The following is a 20,885-nucleotide window of genomic DNA, read 5'->3' on the forward strand; positions in this document are numbered from 1 at the left end:
TGGTTGAGATGTCCATGTTGTGTGATGACCATTTATACAAAAAAGATTAAATGATAGTAAACTACCTACAGTGTTTTCTTCACATTCAATTAATGTCTCTCCACAAGAAAGACACTTTGAAAGAAGACTAATAAGACAGGACTTGAAAACAATATATTTCTTTTCCTCTTGGGGTTCAATTTGGATTGCTTCATCATCAGTTGTAGAGTCTTCTGACACCTGAGTGAACCAGTCGTCATGAACATTATCACAAGACTCTTCTGTTATCTGTGATGATGCTTCTTCAAAATCAGAAGAATAGCACTGTTCATACATTGAGGTGTTGCTTTCAAAGCAAGATTCCTCAACTTGAACCTCTGCATCCACAGTATTCAGCATCGACAGTGTAGTTTGGACTTCCATGGCATGTAAACTCCTCACAACAAATGAACACTGTTGATGCATCTTTGGTTTCTGGCTTGCAATAATTAGTTGGCAATGCTTCAGGACTGTCAGACGCACCCAAATCACAACTGTTATTTGCTTCAGGCTCAATCACTGAGAAAACATTTGTACTTGTGGAGGAACATTGTTCTAAAATATTTAAAAGCTGAAAATAGAAAAAATAGAAATATTTAGAATATACTTTAGGCTATAACTTTTTCTTGATTAAAATTTAACAAGAAATGCTTTTACTAACTTCCTCCTTGTCTTGATCAGCCTGACGTTTCTCTGTACGATGCTCGCTAGACAGACGCTTTTTACTGGGTTGAGGGCCAAATGAAAAGATCGATGGTACTGCATCCCGCTTCAGTCGCCTTTTTAAAGGTTGCCATGGTGTAAGTTTCTGTCTTAGGTCCGATTTAAAACAATCGGGAGCAAAGTGCTCGCTGCAAACGTAACAGTATTGAGAGGAGGTAGATTTTCTCTCCGTATTCTAGCAATCCATGCCTTTTGACGGGAGGGTCTTTCGGAATAAGGTGGAAACTAACACCTGAAGATTTTGACTTCGACGAGTAATTTGTACAACCCGGAACACAACAGTTGACCATTGTCGCAGAATTCGTTTAGTTCGTCCAAATTGATCTGCACTCTGATTCTTAGTTATAGAATTTTTATTAAGAAAGAAGTACGACTTTTCTTATCAAATAACAACTCTACTGCGTAGTCTCTAATTTTACTTCTATTTATACCAATGGTTTCGTGCGTAGGAAATAAATTTTCGTCCCAAATGTGACTTAAAAAAGGCAAATTATGTACAATAATTAGGAAACTATAAGTTCATACTTTACGTCAAGGAAACTACACCTTAATTCTATGCATGAAAGGCTATTTTTACAATGGTTTTATGTAGGATTATTTTCTAACCGTAATGAGTTACACAACCATGTTTATTATTATTCAATGCTTATTAAGGACAGTAGATTGGTTTCACATCAGTGGAAACTGTTGTTAAGGTTGAATTCGGAGGACAAGCAAACGGCCTTACGCACAGTTTCCACACAAAGAAACCTTCGTATTTTTTAAAAAATAATATTAATCGACATTCAAGTTCTATATGTAGTGCGGAAACTGTGCGATAATGGCCTTTATGGATGTGAAACCGTTCTATTAAAACAGAATACAAATAACCAGCTCAATACTTGCATGTAAGCTATAAAAGTTGCTTGTGTATATACCTACGAATAAAAAAATTCTGACGTTTCGAAAAGAAACATTTTGTGATTAGGAGAAGCATTTTGACGCAAGTTTATTATGACTGTGCAATGACTTTACATAAAGCTTTGAGGATCAATTGACGATATGACGTCAATACAAGCCGCTGACATATTTCTGCTCCCACGCACCGGATGCCCACGCACTGGATGCTCTAAGCAGATTCAATCAGGACACACCCTTCAAAACTTTCGCTCATTGAACTTCTTTCACTGAAATCATTGTCATGGGCATAAACGACAGCCTCTTCGGAAACGTCTTGTTTAAACTATAAAAAAGTATTAAATTTCAGTTTGTATAGCTACGAGTCACAAAAAGCAATAATGAATAAAAAGGTACGAAACTGGTCAGGAAAGGACAATTTTTGTTATTCAAACGGTACTATGTACATAGTTTATCAATTTTGCATTTCTAATTTTATAAAAGCCACTGTTATGTTACTCAAGTCATACGACAAAGAAAATGTGTATAAATTGAAACCATAAGTAAGGAAAAACTTTGCATGCACTTATACAATGAATTTTCTTTAGGTAATTTACTTTACGAGAATACAATAAGAATATTTGTCGAGGTTTTCACTCCTCTGCTTGTTGAAAATTCTTCAACCCTCTTTGTTTTAACTTTGATTCACTGTGGTAGTTCTTTGTGTTAGAAACAATTACTTGCATTTTTTGATACGAACGGTAACTAAATTGTAAAACATGAGTCAATCCCTCTTTTTAAATTATTAACAGTAATCACTATCACTACAGTTTTCTCACGCGTCACAACAAAAAGAAAGAATCAAACCAATGAACAAAGAACTAGTATATTGCTCTTTTAACAAAGAAATATTAACGGAAAACTAACCTAGCGACGATATTTTATTGCTATGACCAAAAGAATGCTGTAAAACAGAATGTTAAATTTGACTCTAAGTTGTACGGAAATATCACAAACGCTTTTGAATGCGTTTAGCTAATAATATTTATCAAAATAGCCGAACAAATGGTATTACAGCAAACGTGAAAACACGTCGTCTGCATTCGGAAAATACTTGAATTGCCATTTTTAAAAAACATGTTTTCGTTATTTTGAAGCTGTTGTAGTTCTTACTTCAGTTTTGACTTGTCGGCTGAACTATTGTCATTTTTACGGCTTTAAGCCGTAACTTTGAAAAGGAAGTTAAAGTGGAAAACTGCACTACGCGTACTGTTTGCCAAACGACAAGATGACCGAAATTATTATCAGTGCAGTAAAAATTATCAGGCCCATCCATTTAAGGCCAACTTGAGTGAAATGTTACTGACAAGTCACGAAAGAAACACAAAACTAGGAGCGCAAGGATTGTGCGAAGTTTCAAAAGGAAACTATGGCTAAATTTTTCAAATTAGAAGTGTTGAGATGGTTTATATCTAACTATGAGGTTTTTGTTGCATTACACTCTATAGGACTGACTGAATATTTAAACTTGTACAATATGCATGTATTGCTTTAAATAATGAGATCAAAGAAATTCATCCAATGAGATAAAGCTCGTTTAAATTACTGTCAAACTCCTATAATAAATCACTGGCAATTCCCGCACACAGCAAACAGACGTCCTCCGTCTGCGTCCGTTGTCCCCGTCCTCTTTTATCTACACCCCCAGAAAATTTAATATTGATAGCGATGATGTCAGCATGTCATACCCACTTTCGCTTAGCAAAGTTAACTTTGTCTTCCGTGTCGATATGCTACATCAGTGGACAAATATTTTGTGATTATAACGGCAATATACGTCTATAAAGACTTTACTTTTTAAAGAACGTTGAACGAACAGAGCTTAAGGACACATGATTGTTGATCTTTTGTCAGTCCAGCAGGTAAGTTGTTATTTGTCCTATAGCTTTTATGACTTTTTACTGTCAACACAACAAAATTTGGTGGTCTATCTGACTACGACATATAACCAAAACTTTTGTCAGTATAGTTGTGTCTTTTTGGTTAAATAATAGCTTTCCGTTTCCTTTCAAAACATTAGCATGTCTCAATACCTTTGCAATTTGTGATTCCTGTGCACAGACACAACAGATTTTCGACAGTAGCAAGATATGATGAGAAATGATTGTTAGGTAAAAGCCCAGCATATACGAGTATAGCGTTGACTACGGCCATCAAAGAATCGTGTAAAAGATTAATGTATTTTAATATGACATATCGTCGCGACTAAAGCAGTTTCATACTGTTTTGATACGGTCTACTTAATCTTGCAAATATTTATCACTTATTCACTTATAATCACCTCAAGTTACATATGTTTCCTAGAGGTGTTTGATTACAAATGTTGTCGAGAAAATGGAAAATGCGAAAGTATTGTTTCGAGTAGAAGAGTCATTTTAATGGACTCATCATTTCCAGTTTTACGAGCAAGGCTAAGTAATCAATAGCCACATTAAGATTTACAACCTTTAGGCTTCAATTATACGCCAGCTATGTAGTTAACTCCGGGTACTCGTTCGTGCGAAATCCAGTACTGTATAAACCTATCGACTTTGTGTCTACGTATATTCCTGTACTGCATTAAGACATACAGGAGTTACTGAAGGCTAATCTCCAATCATAGCGAGTAAATGTTTTGCGACAGAGGCGTACCCAGTGGAATGGATAATCATATGCGTATGCTCTACGATACAAATTTTTTTTAAAATAAACTGTTTTCTACAAACAATATCATGCAAAATTCTGATCGGGCCAAATTTCTTATTACAAATATAAAACGACGTGAAGAATATTTTGGGCAAAAATTTACTGCTATTTCTACTTTAAAACGCTGTGAATCTTGATTCGAAAATTCGAAGGAGTGAACAACTCTACGATACACAACTTGTTCTAAACAAGAAAAAAACTTTTATTTCAAAATTGACTCAAAATGTAGAATTAATCATCGTATGCAAATTTCGGGTAGAAATTAAGTTTAGTCAACCATCTGTATTCTTATCAAAAGCGGAAATGACGATTTATTTAAGTAAGACTTCAAAATATATGATATAAGACTACTTGGTCTATTTGTGGCTTGTACGTGTGTTAGTAAGTTATTTCTTCTTTATAAGAACGAGTTTTTGAGATCTTGATCAAAGTTTTATCAGACATTAGAACTACTAATGAAGAGAACAACATCCACAATTTTGTCAAATGCATTGTTACATGTTTCACGAAGTTGTATTACTTGGGCAAAGAAGACACAATAAAAGTTGCACAAACTTGTTTTTTCAACAAATTGTGACAAAAACACTATTTATACCTGATTCCCAAGAAAAATATGCTGGATTGTTTTGAGTATAGCACGTGAGCACTGGCTTACAAATAAATATATCTGGCAAGGGGGGTGATCCTAAACTGCTACTTCATTTTGTGTTGTGGAGCAACTGACCAAGCCAACTATATCATGTAGTTTTAAAGACTTACTCAATTGAAGGCTTAACTTTTGATTTAACTTAGTTTGATTTAAAATCTTACTTCAAATAGCTAACATTATCCAATGATGCTTTTCGGCAAGGTTTTATAAATCTATACGGAGTAAAAATTGCCAACTACTATTGCTTATAAGTACTTTCTTCCCACTGAAGTCTTAATTCATCATGAAGCATATTCCGGTCTCCTAAATTAGTCTATCAGTTGAGGGGGTACGATGGATAAATGAAGAGGAGCAAATAAAAAATTTATCAATCTGATAGTTATCTGATAGCAAGTTTTTATTAGTAGCTTTCCCTCAGAAATTGACACGTGAAAAAGTGGCTGTATGTTTTTCTCTTGCCGTCATTTTGTTTTGTTAGAAAAGATTTTAAAAGTTTTATTTAATTGGTGGAAAGCTTTAAAAGGCAGCAATTTTTGAGTTGAGTTATCTAAAAGTTTCCAACGTAACTTATTTCATTCCACGCATTAGAAATATAAGTCTATGTCTTCAACATTACTATCATCTGGAGTTATGTTCTCATCCATGACAGCCACGCTGTCGCACGTCAAAAAACACATATTTCTACACTTCAGTCCATTTTTCAAGCAGCAACATGACTGCATAGAGTACACCCGTTTGTATGAACATGACAGAAGTTCAAATAAATCTTCTGGAGCGGGTTTGACCTAGCCATAGGAAGTTATTGATGTCATTATCAAACTCTCATCCGTGTAGTTGTGGAGATTGTACCTCTAAAACAAAGAGACAAAACACATCTCCAGATAGTGCTTGGTATTTGCATCGTTCAACATGAAGACGCTGAGATGATTTGCATAGAGGTAAAGCTTAGGGCTCCACTTTGCCACCTTTTACGCAGTAAAGCTTATATTGGGGCAGATCTACGCTGTAAACCTCATGTCGATAAAGATTACACACAAAAGCTTCTGTTGCCTGACAGATTTCTTCAGATAAATTCCACGTTTCTTGGATTTGCGCCATATTATGTAGGCATTCTGTCTTTTTCTTGTGGAAGCTGCATTGCTTTCCATTTTTCTTTTTCAAAAGAATGCAGAAACTTTGTCGCAACCAGTCGGAGCGTGTACACCAATCAGACCTTTGAGATAGTTGTTTTTTGCTAGTGCCATCAAATAAATGGTTATTTAAGTAATCGACAAATGACGACAATTTGATTATTTTGGACTATGAACCTTTACTTTTCTAGATGTAACACTCACCAAGAAATTGGGAGTGAGCAAGATAAATAATAGGAACATCAGCGTCATTACAATGAATAACACACTTGTCACTAGCATGTTGTGCATGGAGAATGATACGCGTATCTCCTTCTTAATGGTTGTACTGCAACTCTGGAACCAGTGCACAAGTGCCAAATGTAAGTTTCCAGCACTGGTCTTCGCATGTGACATACATTGGATGGTCAACAAGTTTGATTCTAAATTAAGGATTCCTCCATTGCAACAGCAAATATTTCATGATTTCGATCTTGTTCCATGTAACAGAAAGCAATTTACTCCACACTTTCACTTTGTAACCCGACTAAATGCTCTTATACTTGATCCCATCATAGCGCATTGAATTCCTTCTTAATCTTTCAAGACTGTTGATAGAAATTTGTTTTTAAATATCATAAACCACGTCAATTCGTTTGCTATCGGTGTTGGTCACCAATTCAAATAATTTTTCACTGACCACTTCAAATGCTGCACAGGGTAGAGGTTTAAACTTCTGCAGGAGCGCCATTTGAGCATATATATAGTTTGTGTTCGCAGGATATCAGTCCATGATCTTGATATGTTTCTCAAATTGTTGGGCAAGTACTACTTTGTTTGTCTTTCTTTGTGAAGCATATGGATCGGCTAGAGACCAGGGAAGTGCTCCTAATGGATATTTAAAGACAATTTTCATGTAAATATTAAGGAGTTGACTGAGCAATGCCATGCAAGCGAACAAAGATATATTCATTTGTAAGGGGATAACTTTAGTCTTTGATTCAACTTTAACTGTAGTTTTCAAATTTTCAATTGTTTTCAGTTTCAGTTTCTTCATATGATCTTAGAATTGTTTTTCTGGGGATGCAAAAATTCGGGATGAAACAAACTCCTTTTGCTGCTTCCTACCCTCTTTTTCTGGCTTTCAACAGGTCATTGCGTATTTTAGTTGTCACAGCAATCCCTGGTGGCAAGTTCGTGAACTCGGCGTTTGCTTTCCAATGATTGCTAAATACTTCATCCAGAAGATCAGCTAAATTGTCTACATGTCTTGCATCTGCTTTTATTCTTCCTGGTTTCAACTCGTTGTGGAAATACGATTTATTTGCTGCTATGGACAAATGCTCTTTCATGAGTTTTCTGTACGCAGCACGCCTCGCGTGCACCCATCTGAGATGCAGCAAAATTGGTACTGAAACCAATATATCCAACGCTTGTATTAAAGTCTCTGTTTATGGTATTCTTAACAGTTTTGTCTGCTTCATTGCGTTCCAAGGGATTCTGTTTTATCATTTGAATCAAGGACTGACCGTTACTGAATGCAGCATGCTCTTGTGGCATTGTGGTGGGCAAGCTTTGCATGTCATTTAAAAGTGAGACTAGATATCGTGCATAACTTTGTCCATCATATACAAATGCCCAATTGATGATTTCTTCGATGCACACAAGATAAAGATTCCATGACCTTGTTCATGTAGCGTAAATTAAATTGAGTAGGAGATCGCAAAGGTCGATATATGTTAGCCAAAATCTTGCTAAATTAATTCCACTTTTCTTGATGTCATGAACATATGCATTAAACAGATTTTCCCACTTGAGAAACTTATGACTTTGTAACACCTTGGTAAGCTCCTCTTCATTATGATTTAGCTTCATTTGCTATAGGTCTAACGACGTCACTGACTCGACCAACGACTCAAATTCCTTCAAAATAAAATTCATTAGTGCTTCGTATGTCAATTTGTGAAGGTGCACAGCTCTGTTATAAAGCTTTCCTGTCAATACTTTGTTAATGTAACCTTCGGCAATTACTTTGCTTTCTACAGCAATTTCTCGGAGACAGGCATCGCCAAACTGGGTTCCAATGACACCCAATAACATCATGAGAAGATGGAATCTATCCATCATCATGACAAGCCCGTCAAATAAGGATTTGTGTTTCCAGAATATTTCGATCGTGTTCGCATTAAATACCTGATCTAAAACACAAACAATTACCTCATAAGCAGTTTTCAGATCAGTAGCAGAGGAATGTATTATGTTTTGGCAACTAATAACGCTCTGAAAAATCACCACATGGTCTCTGGTTATAATAGAGGGCTTTACCAAGAGTACGACTGCGACAACGAGTACGAAGTTTGACCGTATAAGGGAATGGCACGAGGAAGTTTGTTGTCGTTGTTGCTTTGTCAAAATTTTGTTTTAGCTATAAACAGCAGAACGAGCCTTTTATTGTGAAAACACCGACGTTTGCGAAGCAGCTACAGCTCCATTTGTCAATAACGATATCAACTAATCGGTAATACTGATTTTGCGAGAATATAGGACTTTTTAGACTGAAAAATCTTTACCATTTTAAATTTTATGTACTATATATTTATAATATTTTATTGATTTTATTGTTTGTTTACCGTTATTATTTTGCGCACGAAATACATGAAAGTTTTCAAGGTCTTATTTTCCTTTTAAATGTACATATGCGCTCCAAAATTGTTCTAAAGTAAAGCCTGGATGCTCGAAAATAGTACTGTAAACTAATTTCGTACACAATGAAAAATATACCTGCTTTGCTTAAAAGACATCGTAGTCGCGACTACGAATTTTTACAAAACATCCTACTCAAATTGATGACGGCTACGTGTTGTTGTTATCGCAACAATAGGGAGCTTTAGTAAAGACGACGAGTACGACTACGAGTACAAATTACGTCATTTTGGCGCGAAAATATTGTTGCGACAACAACAACACGTAGCCGTCAGCACTCATCAATCTGTGTACAATGTTTTGTAAAAATCGTAGTCGCGATATGTCTTTAAGCAAAAATAGGTATATTTTATTCTGTAAGAAATTAGTTTACAGTACTATATCCGAGCATCCGGGCTTTAATTTATAGCCTTTATTAAGCGCAGATGTATATTGAAAAGGAGAATATGACCTGCAAAACTTTCATGTACTTCGTACGCAAAGTGAAAGGTAAACAAACAATAAAATAGTACAAATATATCGCACATACACCTTAAAATAGCGAAGATTTTTCAGTCTAAAGAGTCCTATATTCTCGCAAAACCAGTATTAACGATTCATTGATATCATTATTGACAAATAGAGCCTTAGCTGCTTTGCAAACGTCGGTGTTTTACAAAAAAGGCTCGTTCTGTTGTTTACAACTAAAACAAAATTTTGATGAAGGACAACGACAACAAACTTCCTACCATTCTCTTACATGCTCAAACTTCGTACTCGTTGTCGTAGTCGTACTCTTGCTAAAGCTCCCTAATATTTTCGAGCCAAAGTGACGTAATTCTTACTCGTATTCGTCACTCGCAGTCTTTGCTAAAGCTCGCTAATGTTGAAACCAGTCCACCGAGGTACGAAGAGCAAAGGATGTGTTTTTAGTTTTCTGATTTCCAAACCAAACAAGATAGCGCTACCGTAATTAGTTTGCCATCGCTTCATAACGTGAGTTAGAATCCCCTAGGTTTCTTATGTAAGGTAAATACCTGTGTCCAGTCCGTTTTCCGCCATAATACTTGGGAATCATTCCTGTTACAACCTCTGACGCGAGAAATCTCTTGCATTTTTTTGTCGGTGGTATTTAAGTACATCCTACATTTTAAAGCTTTTCCAGTTTGTCCCCCAGCTGATTCTTGCTTTGTTTCCGTTACTAAAATAGAGTTGACTCGATGTAATGTTCCAGATCCCTCAGTGTACACTCTAAGTTGTCGTTATTATTGGTGACCTTGGTTATGCAAACTGTGACAGTCATAGACTAGGATGGTGACATTGGCTTAAATCCATTGAGTTCTATAATAACTAGAGCGGCTATCTCAAGCGCGGCCTTAGATATCTGATGACGCCAAAAAAATGGCGGATTTCGTCCTTTGCCGCTGAGATTTACCGAAATTGACCGCTTTTCCGAAAATTTCACAATTTCCCTCCCTCCTGAGGAAAGAGTGAGGAAAATGTATGTGTGTATTTGGGATTCGGCAAGCAATTTTTTGATGAAAATGAAGGTAAAAACCTTAAATTCATAACAGCGAGTGAACTGTGGTTGTCAGTTATCTGCTCCTACGAGGATGCATTTATAACTATCGACGAAAGACCGATATGTCGGCTACACATGTATGAATGTAGATGTGCGTCGTTTTCTTACCAGCGTCAAACTTGCTTGATCGATTAAACTCTTTAGTCTATACAAAAAAGTATATCATAGTTCATCTCCACGGTTCACGAGAGAGAGTCAGCTTATTTGTTATCATTGCTATTTTGCTTCTTTTCATGCAATGGGCAATGGCTTTTTTCGCCACAATTGTAGGATTTTTACTTTTTTCTTTAAAAAAGTACATATTAAATCTCTGGATATTTACGGATTTTCTGTAATTGAGTTTCATATGAAATTTCAAAAAGACTCAAGTCTGCATTGGTTTGGTAAATGAAAACAAACAATATTGTATAGAAATTACATTAAGTAACCTTTTTGTGATGTTCTGAAGTGCAACTGCATCAAGTACTTGTAAAGTTGTAGCACATTTTGATTTTGTTGTATTGATATATGAATTGGGAAAAATGCAAATAATCATCAAAACACTTATGCTTCCAATGGTTTTTATAATTCATTTGTAGTTTTAATACTTCTACCTTTTTTTTCACTTTGTTTTGTTTTTCCTATATTTGCAATAAAAGTGCACTATAATTTGAATGATTAACACAGTTTTCACCTCAATAATAAATTTCATAAGCAGATGGTAGTGCATTTTGTTCTCTGAGTATCGACATCTGGTATTTTGTTCATACAAGAATGATGAAGTGCAAGTAGATATGTCATAGCAAGGCAATAAAACCAAATGAATTACATACCTATAGTGTACTTTTATGCTAGAAGCTTAAAAGCTTTTTAGAAATTAGAAAGTTATTGGATTATATTACCTCTATATCATCAATCTCATGATAAGAAATAAGAAGCAAAAAATTTGTAGAAAAGCTTTGAAAAGTGAAAAACTTTTCTTTAAAAAAACAGCAATAATGCATATGATAAATCTCCACTCTGTACTCTAATAGGTAAATAAGATCAAATTTTTCTTAAAGAAATATATAAGAAATATCAGTACAGTAACTTTAAAGGTTTCATCACTGAATCTTTAATGCTTCAGTATAGTGCATTAGATATTAGTAACATTCAAACAACACTCAACTAAAATATTTTGATAAAGATATGACATGATTTAAACATTAAGTTACATAAAACCCAATGGCTTATACAGTTTGAAGCTTCACATCTGCATCAAGTCATCATCAATCTCAGTACAAATGTTTACATAGACACAAACTTTATGGCCTTCCATTTTACATGTTTGTGAATTGACATTTCATTAAGCATCAAAACACACACAACCTTCTTGCCATCTTTCTTTGGATCATGAACTTTAACTTCAAAGCATTCAAGGCATCCTTAGTGAATCCATTGTCTCCATCCATAGAATTTGACCACGATCAAATTAAGTAACTCTGGATAGGGCAGACAACAAATCAATTATCTTTACAGCATTATCCTTTTTTAAGACTCTGCCTGGTCAATAACATCTTCCAGTCATCTTTACTCCTTGATCTTCCCTGCATGTTGTCAGCAAATAGAACATAACAAGCTCTGCTCCAAATCATGGGTATCGTTGGGCTGATTATTTCCTTTTGATACTTACTCACAGAGCAAAATGTGTGCAGGGTCTTTTTGGCTTTAGGGAAACTATTTTGCAAATAAATGGGTAAATTTACGATTTCATGCATTAACAAATGACAGAAAAGTATACAGAATTTTATAAACAAAAACAGGAAAACATCAGTATATTTGGCGTTCAAGTCAGTCTTAAAAAATACGATCTTTAATATGTATTTTATGGCTTTTCAAGTGCATGTATAATTGCTTTTCAATCGTTGACGGACTAACAAAACAAACAACTACCTCACCTGTGAGAAGCGATATGTTCCTTTTTGTGGAAACTAAGACATCAACAAATGAACGATATTGAAGTGTAGGCATTATAAAAGAAATGCCAAAAAAGAATCGTCACAGAATATGGAACTAACGATATCCATATTCTGTGATATCGTGTTTGTTTTTGAAAAATTCTTTATAATTTACTAGACACCAGGGGGAGGTCGAGAATATTATTTTTCTGCAAAGCGATCATTTCAGCGGAAATACGTCCTTTGGCCGCCATTTTTTGGCGTCCTCGCCCCAAAAGTTAGCCGCTCCAGTTATTATAGAACTCAATGCTTAAATCCCGTGTTCTGACTTTGTATCTCAAGCTTCGCGTTAGTCTGCAAAGTATTGCTTTGTGCTTAAGTAGACGACTCTTAAGGTTTGCACTTGAAAGTTCTGCTTAAATTCTTACATGTGGTCGATGATTCGCATCTCACTCGACTATTTAGCAAAACTAGCTTTAGTTTGTTGTTTTGAAAGATTTTAAATTGTCCGAGAACATTGAAAATTTAATTATTGGCGCAAGTCGCTTTGTTAACAGTGAAGACAAACTACAAATTACAATTTCTGAAAACTTTTGCAAAATAAACAAAAGTAGAGGGTATGTTTCATAAAACTAACTTTCAATGGTACGTTAATGTTTCAGCAAACTGAATTAAAACTACCTCCACCGGATGTACAGTTCAATTCCATATGCAGTTCTCAAACCATTCATAAGACTTTTTCTTGTTTCCCACCTTGCGTTATCGAGCACTTTTACTCACATTAACGCAACTGGACACACCACCAACTTAGATGACTTTAAAATAATCTCCTCTTCTAACGATTCTTATGAACTCTTCATTCATGAGAGCCTTCACTTAACGTGCAAGGAAATTCATCCCAATTAACCTCTTTTAATTTCTCTTTATTTTACTTCCTAACTTCCTTATCATATAATCCATTTGACACCGCCTTCTTTAGTAGTAATTTAACACCTTTTGTAAATATAATATCTTGTCTTAATATCCTATTTGTTATTTGTCTGAAGATGTCTTGAGTAAATACGAAACGTTACAATAAATTCAATTTAACAATTTTTGGTCTATTTCTATGGCTATAATTAAAACTTTATGTTGGGCACGAATTCGATTTCCGCTCGGGAAGTCTCTCGCTACTATTTTGATAAAGATATGACATGATTTAACCATTAAGTTATAAAAACCAAATGGATTATACAGTTTGAAGCTTAACATCTGCATTGAGTTATCAACAATCTTAGTACCAATGATTACATAAATACAAACTTTTTGGCCATCCCATTTTACATGTTTGTGAACTGACATTTTATCAAGCATCAAAACACACACAACCTTCTTGACATCTTCCTTTGGTTTTTAAACATTAATTTAAAAGCATTCAAATGATCTTTAGTGAATCCATTGTCTCCATCCAAAGAATTTGATTATGATAAATTTAAATAATTCTGGATAAGGATGGCAATAAATCATTTATCTTTTCAGTATTACCATTCTTTGTATGAAAACTTTACTCTGCCTGGTCAATATTATCTTCCAGTCATTTTTGCTTGATTTTCCCTGCATGTTGTCAGCAAATTGAACATTACAGGGTGTGCTCCAAATCATGGGTACTGCTTGGGTTGATCGTTTTTCTTCATATCTACCAACTGACTAGAATGTGCAGTGTCTTTTTGCGTTAGAGTATATTCACGATTTTATACATTAACAAATAACAAAAAAAAATGCTGAATTTTATTAACAAAACAAGAAAACATTAGTATATTTGGCGTTCAAGTCAGTCTTAAAAACTACAGTCTTGCGGATTTATGGCTTTTCAAGTGCATAGTTGCTTTTCAATATTTGATTAACAAACAAAACAAGCAAGTATCTCACCTGAAAAAGCCAGATGTCCTTTTTGTGTAAACTACGATATCCAACAATTGGACATAGTAGCGAAAGACTTGCCGAGTGAAAATCGAATTCGTGTAATAAAAATTAATGCCCAACGTAAAGTTTTGATTAGAGCCATGGAAATAGAACAGAGTTCAATTTTACAATTTTTTTCTGGTCTATTTCTATGGCTCTAATCAAAACTTTATGTTGAGCATTAATTTTTATTACACGAACAACAATTGAACAATTGAAGTGTTGGCATTATAAAAGAAATGCCAAAAAGACATCACGTTTGTTTTTGAAAAATTTTATATAATTAGCGATACACACCAGGAGAGGTCGAGAATATTTTTTCTGCAAAGCGAACCATTCAGCGGAAATAAGTCCTTTGGCATCCATGTTTTCACAGTCTCGTCCCAGTCCACTTAGCCCCTCCAGTTGTTATTTAACTCAATGGCCGACACTTATGCCATATTAGCTACGTGTTCTTGCCACATTTGGAAAGTCACCCGACTCGAAATATCGGATGAAAATCTGTAACAAACTACAGATTTGTTCCTGATTCTTATTGTGTTGCTATGGCTTCTGAAAAAGAAAATTATGATTATCAAATATTATGAAAACGTCTTCTGTCAATACTGAAAAAGAAAATGTTGATAAAAAAACAAAAGCTGCAGAGATTCAGAAAAAGAAAAAAGCCAAGAATATTTTCTGAAAAAGAAATACGGCAAATATACCTCGATTTGCACTTTACTCATACCGATTTTTTCTTTATTTTTGAGGCAATAATACTAATAAACAATTTTCCAATGGTACAATGACAAGTTTTAAGTTCGCTTTGCTATTGTTCTTTGACCTGCTTGTTTTGTTTTCGGCTTTTGAAATCGTGTAAATACATCGGATGCATTGCTTACACACAGCAATTTGTCTTACGACAAATTTCCATATATAGCAAGAATCACTTAATATGACGTCAGCCCGACAAAATCGTTGTGCGTAAACGTACATTATAACTTCAGCCATTCATTGTAATTACTTTATTTACAATAATTTATCTTTTCTGCCTTTGCATTGTTTATTTTAATTAGCTCTTATATCACTTCTTTGTTTGATTAACTAATCAGGAACACTTTCTGTAGAAAACAACAGCACTGTCTTTCTTTTTTCATTTTACCACTGTGTTCCTTAAAGCAAGCGCGCTTAAAAATGCATTATTAATTGCTTTTCTACCGTTTTTCAACTTCCATGTAACTGGCATTGGTATGCAGTCTCTAAGTGCTATCAAGTATTTACAACATTACCAACTTTTTGTTGAAAATAACCAATATTTTAATGTTCAGAAGAGTTTGACCGATTTTAAAATTGGTCATGACCAAAAAAAATGGTAATTTTGACCAATCTGTTTTTATTGTATTTACCGCAACTTTTCTGCAACTCCTTGTGACTCTTATACATTATCAATCATTTCAACACCTTGAACATCAAGCCTTAGCACAACAAGTGGTTAATTTAAAATCGTGGCCAGAGATTTGCCAGGCGGAAAGCGAATTTTCAATATGAACATAATAGCCCAACATAATACTTTTAAAAAAGCCATCACAATAATCAAATAGAGAAGGATTTATTAATTACGTTTCGTCCCTAACTTAAGACATCTTCAGATTAATTGAATTAATATATATACACGAGGTTTTAAATACAAGCATATAATATGGGGTGTTAAATTACATGTGAGAGGAGTAGGAAGTTTAGATGACGGAATAAGTGAGAATGGCAGTATATTAAAGAAGGTGAAGGGGGATTGAGTTGCCTTGGGTGTTAAGAGAGGGTTTAAGTTTGGATATAAGAAGGCTTTCATGAATCATAAGGTCATAATTGTCGGAGGAGGAAGGGACAATGACCATGATTCATATCCAAACTTAAACCCTCTAACCCCAACTCAATCCCCTTCACCTCTTTAATATACCGCCATTCTCACTTATTCCGTCATCTAAACTTCCTACTCCTCACATGTAATTTAACACCCCATATATGCTTGTATTTAAAACCTCGTGTATATATAATTCAATTAATCTGAAGATGTCTTAAGTTAAAGACGAAACGTAATTAATAAATCCTTCTCTATTTGATTATTGTGATAAAAGTATTATGTTGGGCTATTATGTTCATATTGAAAAGTGGTTAATTGCCATGCGTATGCTTTGCCCTTCTCAACAAAGCCGATTAAGGAGAAATTACAATGTGGGGTAGTTCATGCAAATGTGTGGAAATGCTAAGCACTTCTCATACATCACTGAGTTTTGTGATCGAGACAAATATTTTAGGAGCTTATATAATGGTATGTTGTAATCCATAATGAAAGTTCAAAATACCTATTGTAGTACAACATGCATACGTATATGAATATTGCCCCTCCTTAATCAATGACCTTCAGTGGTCCCTGATACAAGACTGATAATCGGAAAGAATTGCTTTTATTTTTGAGAAAGTGCACTAAAACCATTGAAAATTGACTCATTTTCGGATGGGCGGGTCTAGGGTATGTAATCGTTTGGATTTCGTCGTCAAAATAATGTTTTATATATAAAGACTTATACAAACACCACCTTAGTAAACAGGGGCCGGTTGCATAAAGCTCTTAACTACTTTTAACTACACTTTTGCATTTAAAAGCAGTTAAATTTAACCACGGGTTAAGTCGCTTCTATAAAATAGTAGTTAGCGCTAACAGCAGTTAAAAGGTAGTAGTTGACTATCCTATGAAGTATAATTAACTTTTCAAAACACAGTTAAATATGGCGGCTTAGCTTCTCAAAGACATATATGGGCAAGATTTTGTTGATCAACAAGGTTTTACCTCGAGTTTTTAACCACATATGTATCTTCCATGGCAAAGGCTTTTAGACTAAAAGCTTAATGGACTGCGTACTACATTCGTCAGTGCTGTAAACATCCTAAGTTTTGCCGACTAAAAACAGCCAACAACTTATCTGCGTAAAAAAGCCCTTTTACACAAGAGCAATTGCATTTTGTATTGTCTTCTTTGCGTCCGGTAGTTCTTTCAACTCATAAGCGAGACTCTCAATTGAGATAGAGCCACTTCTTTAACATTAATGCACATAACTCGCTGACATTGTCTTACAAACACGTACAATTCATTCAATGACAAAAAAAGAAAGAGTGTTTATCGAGCAATGAATCCTATAGCCTTGGATGTATCAAACATTCAAATTGCATGTTTTTCCCTATGCATTTAGCTTGATTGAATATTTTATGCATCATATAAACTAATTGTTCTATGGAAAATAAGCTAGATTATGTTAAAACAAAGAGGTACCACAGTATAGATGTTGTTCTAAGTATACCAATGTTAATACATATAGATACATGAGCTTTAGAACAGTTTTTATTCATGACTACTGTTTTGTGTATCAGCTGCATGAGATACAATGATGTTAGTTTTTTAAATACATAAAACATTTCATCAGCATGCATGGTGAAGGTAAATGTTGCTTGATATATATACATTATCCATTGCACATGGTTTATTACACAGGCAGAAAGTATACATGACAGTCAATTAGTAGGTTTTATTGATATTTCATCAAGTATTTTCTATGGAAAAATGTTTATTTTTAATGTACATATAATCTTGCTTGCCAATAAAGCTCTAGCTACTGTTTGATAATTTAAAAAGTTAAAAAAAATGAATAAAACTCCCAAGCTTTAGACAAAAATAGTCTTATAAATCACAAAGGCATAAATAAAAGTTTGTTAGCTAACGTTCATTAACAAATATACCCAATAGTTTTTCTAATTCATTTTTGTGCAAAGCATAATTAAGAGCAAATAAGTACTTGTGTATAGCTGTAAATATAACATATCACAAGCAGAGAAAAGAAAGTTGCTGGATTACATGGCTACTAACAATGATGACTCAAAGAAATGTTTTCTAATAATAAAAAATACATCACTGTCATCTTTTACAAATATGTGTGACTTATTTCTATACACACATTTCTTTCAAGCATTTTTCTCAGCTGTTATAAAGAGACACGAAACGTCCTTTTCCTTTTTTACCCTCAATCTCTCAGCTTAATTTCTTAAAAAGCAAGGCCATTCAATTATTTAAATCCTTGCACATAGAACACAATTTGAATCAATTTGAGAAGAGTTCATTGTTTCGTTTGCCCAATTTCATTAAATATAATTGGTACATGAAATAAGGCAGTTCTTGCCGAGACTCATGTCATTCATCGACATCGTTCTGTACTAGACAGATGATAAGGGTCGATTTTCTTGAGAAAAGTCCAAAGTATAAGCTACAATTTAATCCAGTTACCATGTCACCGTGAATCGTTTATTAAATTTTTTTTTGCATCCGTAAAAACGACAATCGTTTGCCATTTTTTAAGATTTTACAAAAGCCAAGAGATTTTTCTTGATTTTAAAGTCATTTTATAGTTCACTTGCCCAACATTACAAAGCATAAATTGATTAAACTTTATGTCATTTAACGTAAACAACACTCCACGCAATTTCCACGCAAGTTAACTACGCAGTTACTGAACTATCCGACTAACTAAGTTTTGAGCAACGCAGTTAAGTCGAGCAGTTAACTATAGTTAACGCAGTAACCGTAGTTAACTCCTTAACTGTAGTAACCATTGAGTTCTATAATAACTAGAGCGGCTAACTTATTGGGACCTGACGCCTAAAAAATGGCGGCCAACGGACGTATTTCCGCTGAAATGATCGCTTTGCAGAAAAATAATATTTTTGACCTCCCCTGGTGTCTCTAGTAAATTCTAAAGAATTTTTCAAAAAAAAAAACACGATATCACAGAATATGGATATCGTTAGTTCCATATTCTGTTATGATATGTATTTTGGCATTTCTTTTACAATGCCAACACATTAATCGTTCAATTGTTGGATGTCGTAGTTTCCACAAAAAGGAACATATCGCTTCTCACAGGTGAGATAGTTGCTTGTTTTGATAGTCCGTCAACGATTGAAAAGCAATTATACATGCACTTGAAAAGCTATAAAACACGTATTAAAGATCATATTTTTTAAGACTGACTTGAACGCTAAGTATACTGATGTTTTCCTGTTTTTGTTTATAAAGATCAGTGGACGATCTGGAATAATCTTGACCGATAAGCGGGGTGGCCGGACCTATAAGGGAGTCCGATTGCTATCGTGTAATTGGTTCGTTCAAATTTTTATTTTACTGTGATTGGTTTGACCGATTTCGACTGATAGCCAACTGAACTAACATAGTCAGGCTCACACTGAATTGAATGTTTGATCGTTACATATTAGTTTTCTAAAGCATGATAGAAACTAAACTACAATCAGATGGATTTATGGAAATCTTTTACAAATTCATATATTGACATGAATGCTGCTTTCAAAACTGTCAATTTTTTGAAGAGGGTGAAAAATTTATGGATGAATTGTAAAGGCTTGGCAAAGACAATCTCGCGAGAGACATTTCAGTCATTGACGTTCAAAGCAAGCCATCATTGTTTAGAGTTTTCTCAGCAGAAATTTACATCCAAAATCTTAAGTAAAGGACAACTGAAGTGTATGCATGAATGTAAAATATATTAGTGAACTTATGTGAGTATGTGATGCGAATTATGTCAATATGGCGTATGGTAAGCAGATTGATGCCTCTGAAATTGTTGTTGCCGAAGGACTTTTAGCTATGATTTCTTTAGTGCTTTGGGAATCTTAGCCGTTATATGGAAGCGAAATCATACATTCCTTCAAATGTATTTCAATGGACAAAAAATCTGTAGCAGTAAGGTGCTATGCTATTATTTATCTTATTATAAACAAATATTTGAGGCTTTTCAGTTTATGATCATTGATCATTCAATCATTGGACAGTTATACTACACATTGTTTGAGATTTAAGAAAACTAACATTGATTACATGAGAAGCTGTTTACTATAATCTGCAATTTTGAGTCTTTTCAGATCCATGAAGCTTTTATTTTTGACAATTTGCCTGGAATGGTATTAAACCTGAGTATTTCACATGCATGAAATGTTGTCCCATGTCATGTATTGTCCCCTTTCTATCTGAACACTTCATGTAGAGATATCAAGGTGTATTGATCTACGGCTCATACCGTAGATTGTTTGCCAGAAATTCGTAAGGGCTATTGATGTATGAAAAGCATTTTCTATAAAGTAAAAATGTGTTCCTAAATATGCATCTAAACCTTCAAATTTGGCAAAATGGCAAAGAATTTTTCGTGATCACTATAATTTCTAAACTGAATTATTTCAGATTTACATTTAAGTGAGTTTTGATTGTATGAAAAGATATTTATCATAACCAGTAAGCTTGACACATGAACCAATTTTAACATTCATGTAATTATGTGGTTTAAAGCATGTTGGTTACATTCTGTTTAGATTGGCAAATACAATGCTATTGGTAATTTCTATATAACACATCTTGCATAAGCTTACAGAATATAATAGTCTAGTGAAATGCCTAATAAACATCAATGGCATTAAGCTGTTCTTAATTGCGAATTTTCACTCCGAAAAAAATTTTGAGTTTTTTTTCAAAAGTTAAATTTGCTGGCACTGTATGTGGAGATGGGTAAAGGATTACAATAAACTTGCATGGTTTGAAGTCTGAGCTTTTCTAT

The 20,885-nt window shown here is 34.3% G+C and overlaps 1 protein-coding gene and 1 long non-coding RNA gene across 4 annotated transcripts in view; one reads left to right on the top strand and one right to left on the bottom strand.

The window, feature by feature from the left end:
* Window positions 1-351: 351 nt before the first annotated feature.
* Window positions 352-881, bottom strand: LOC124455619. The gene is made up of 2 exons (XR_006951946.1): window positions 680-881; window positions 352-589 (listed from the first exon to the last, which is right to left on the bottom strand). It is a non-coding gene; the product is annotated as an uncharacterized LOC124455619 (long non-coding RNA).
* A 1,818-nt stretch (window positions 882-2,699) lies between these two features.
* LOC124455553 (E3 ubiquitin-protein ligase DZIP3-like) overlaps window positions 2,700-20,885 on the top strand; it is a 30,848-nt gene continuing 12,662 nt past the window's right edge. The window contains exon 1 of one of the 3 annotated variants that reach the window (XM_047006191.1): window positions 2,700-3,539. Coding sequence is in view for 1 of the 3 variants with exons in the window: in XM_047006189.1 (XP_046862145.1) it covers window positions 6,398-6,503 (106 nt within the window). In the remaining 2 variants the exon portion in view is untranslated. Of the gene's footprint in view, window positions 3,540-3,677; window positions 3,789-6,340; window positions 6,504-20,885 lie in introns of those variants that run through there. The other 2 variants (XM_047006192.1, XM_047006189.1) reach the window with 2 other exon arrangements.

The sequence above is a fragment of the Xenia sp. Carnegie-2017 genome, unplaced genomic scaffold (genome assembly GCF_021976095.1).
Source record: "Xenia sp. Carnegie-2017 unplaced genomic scaffold, XeniaSp_v1 HiC_scaffold_4, whole genome shotgun sequence".
In the NCBI taxonomy this organism is placed as follows: domain Eukaryota; kingdom Metazoa; phylum Cnidaria; class Anthozoa; order Malacalcyonacea; family Xeniidae; genus Xenia; species Xenia sp. Carnegie-2017.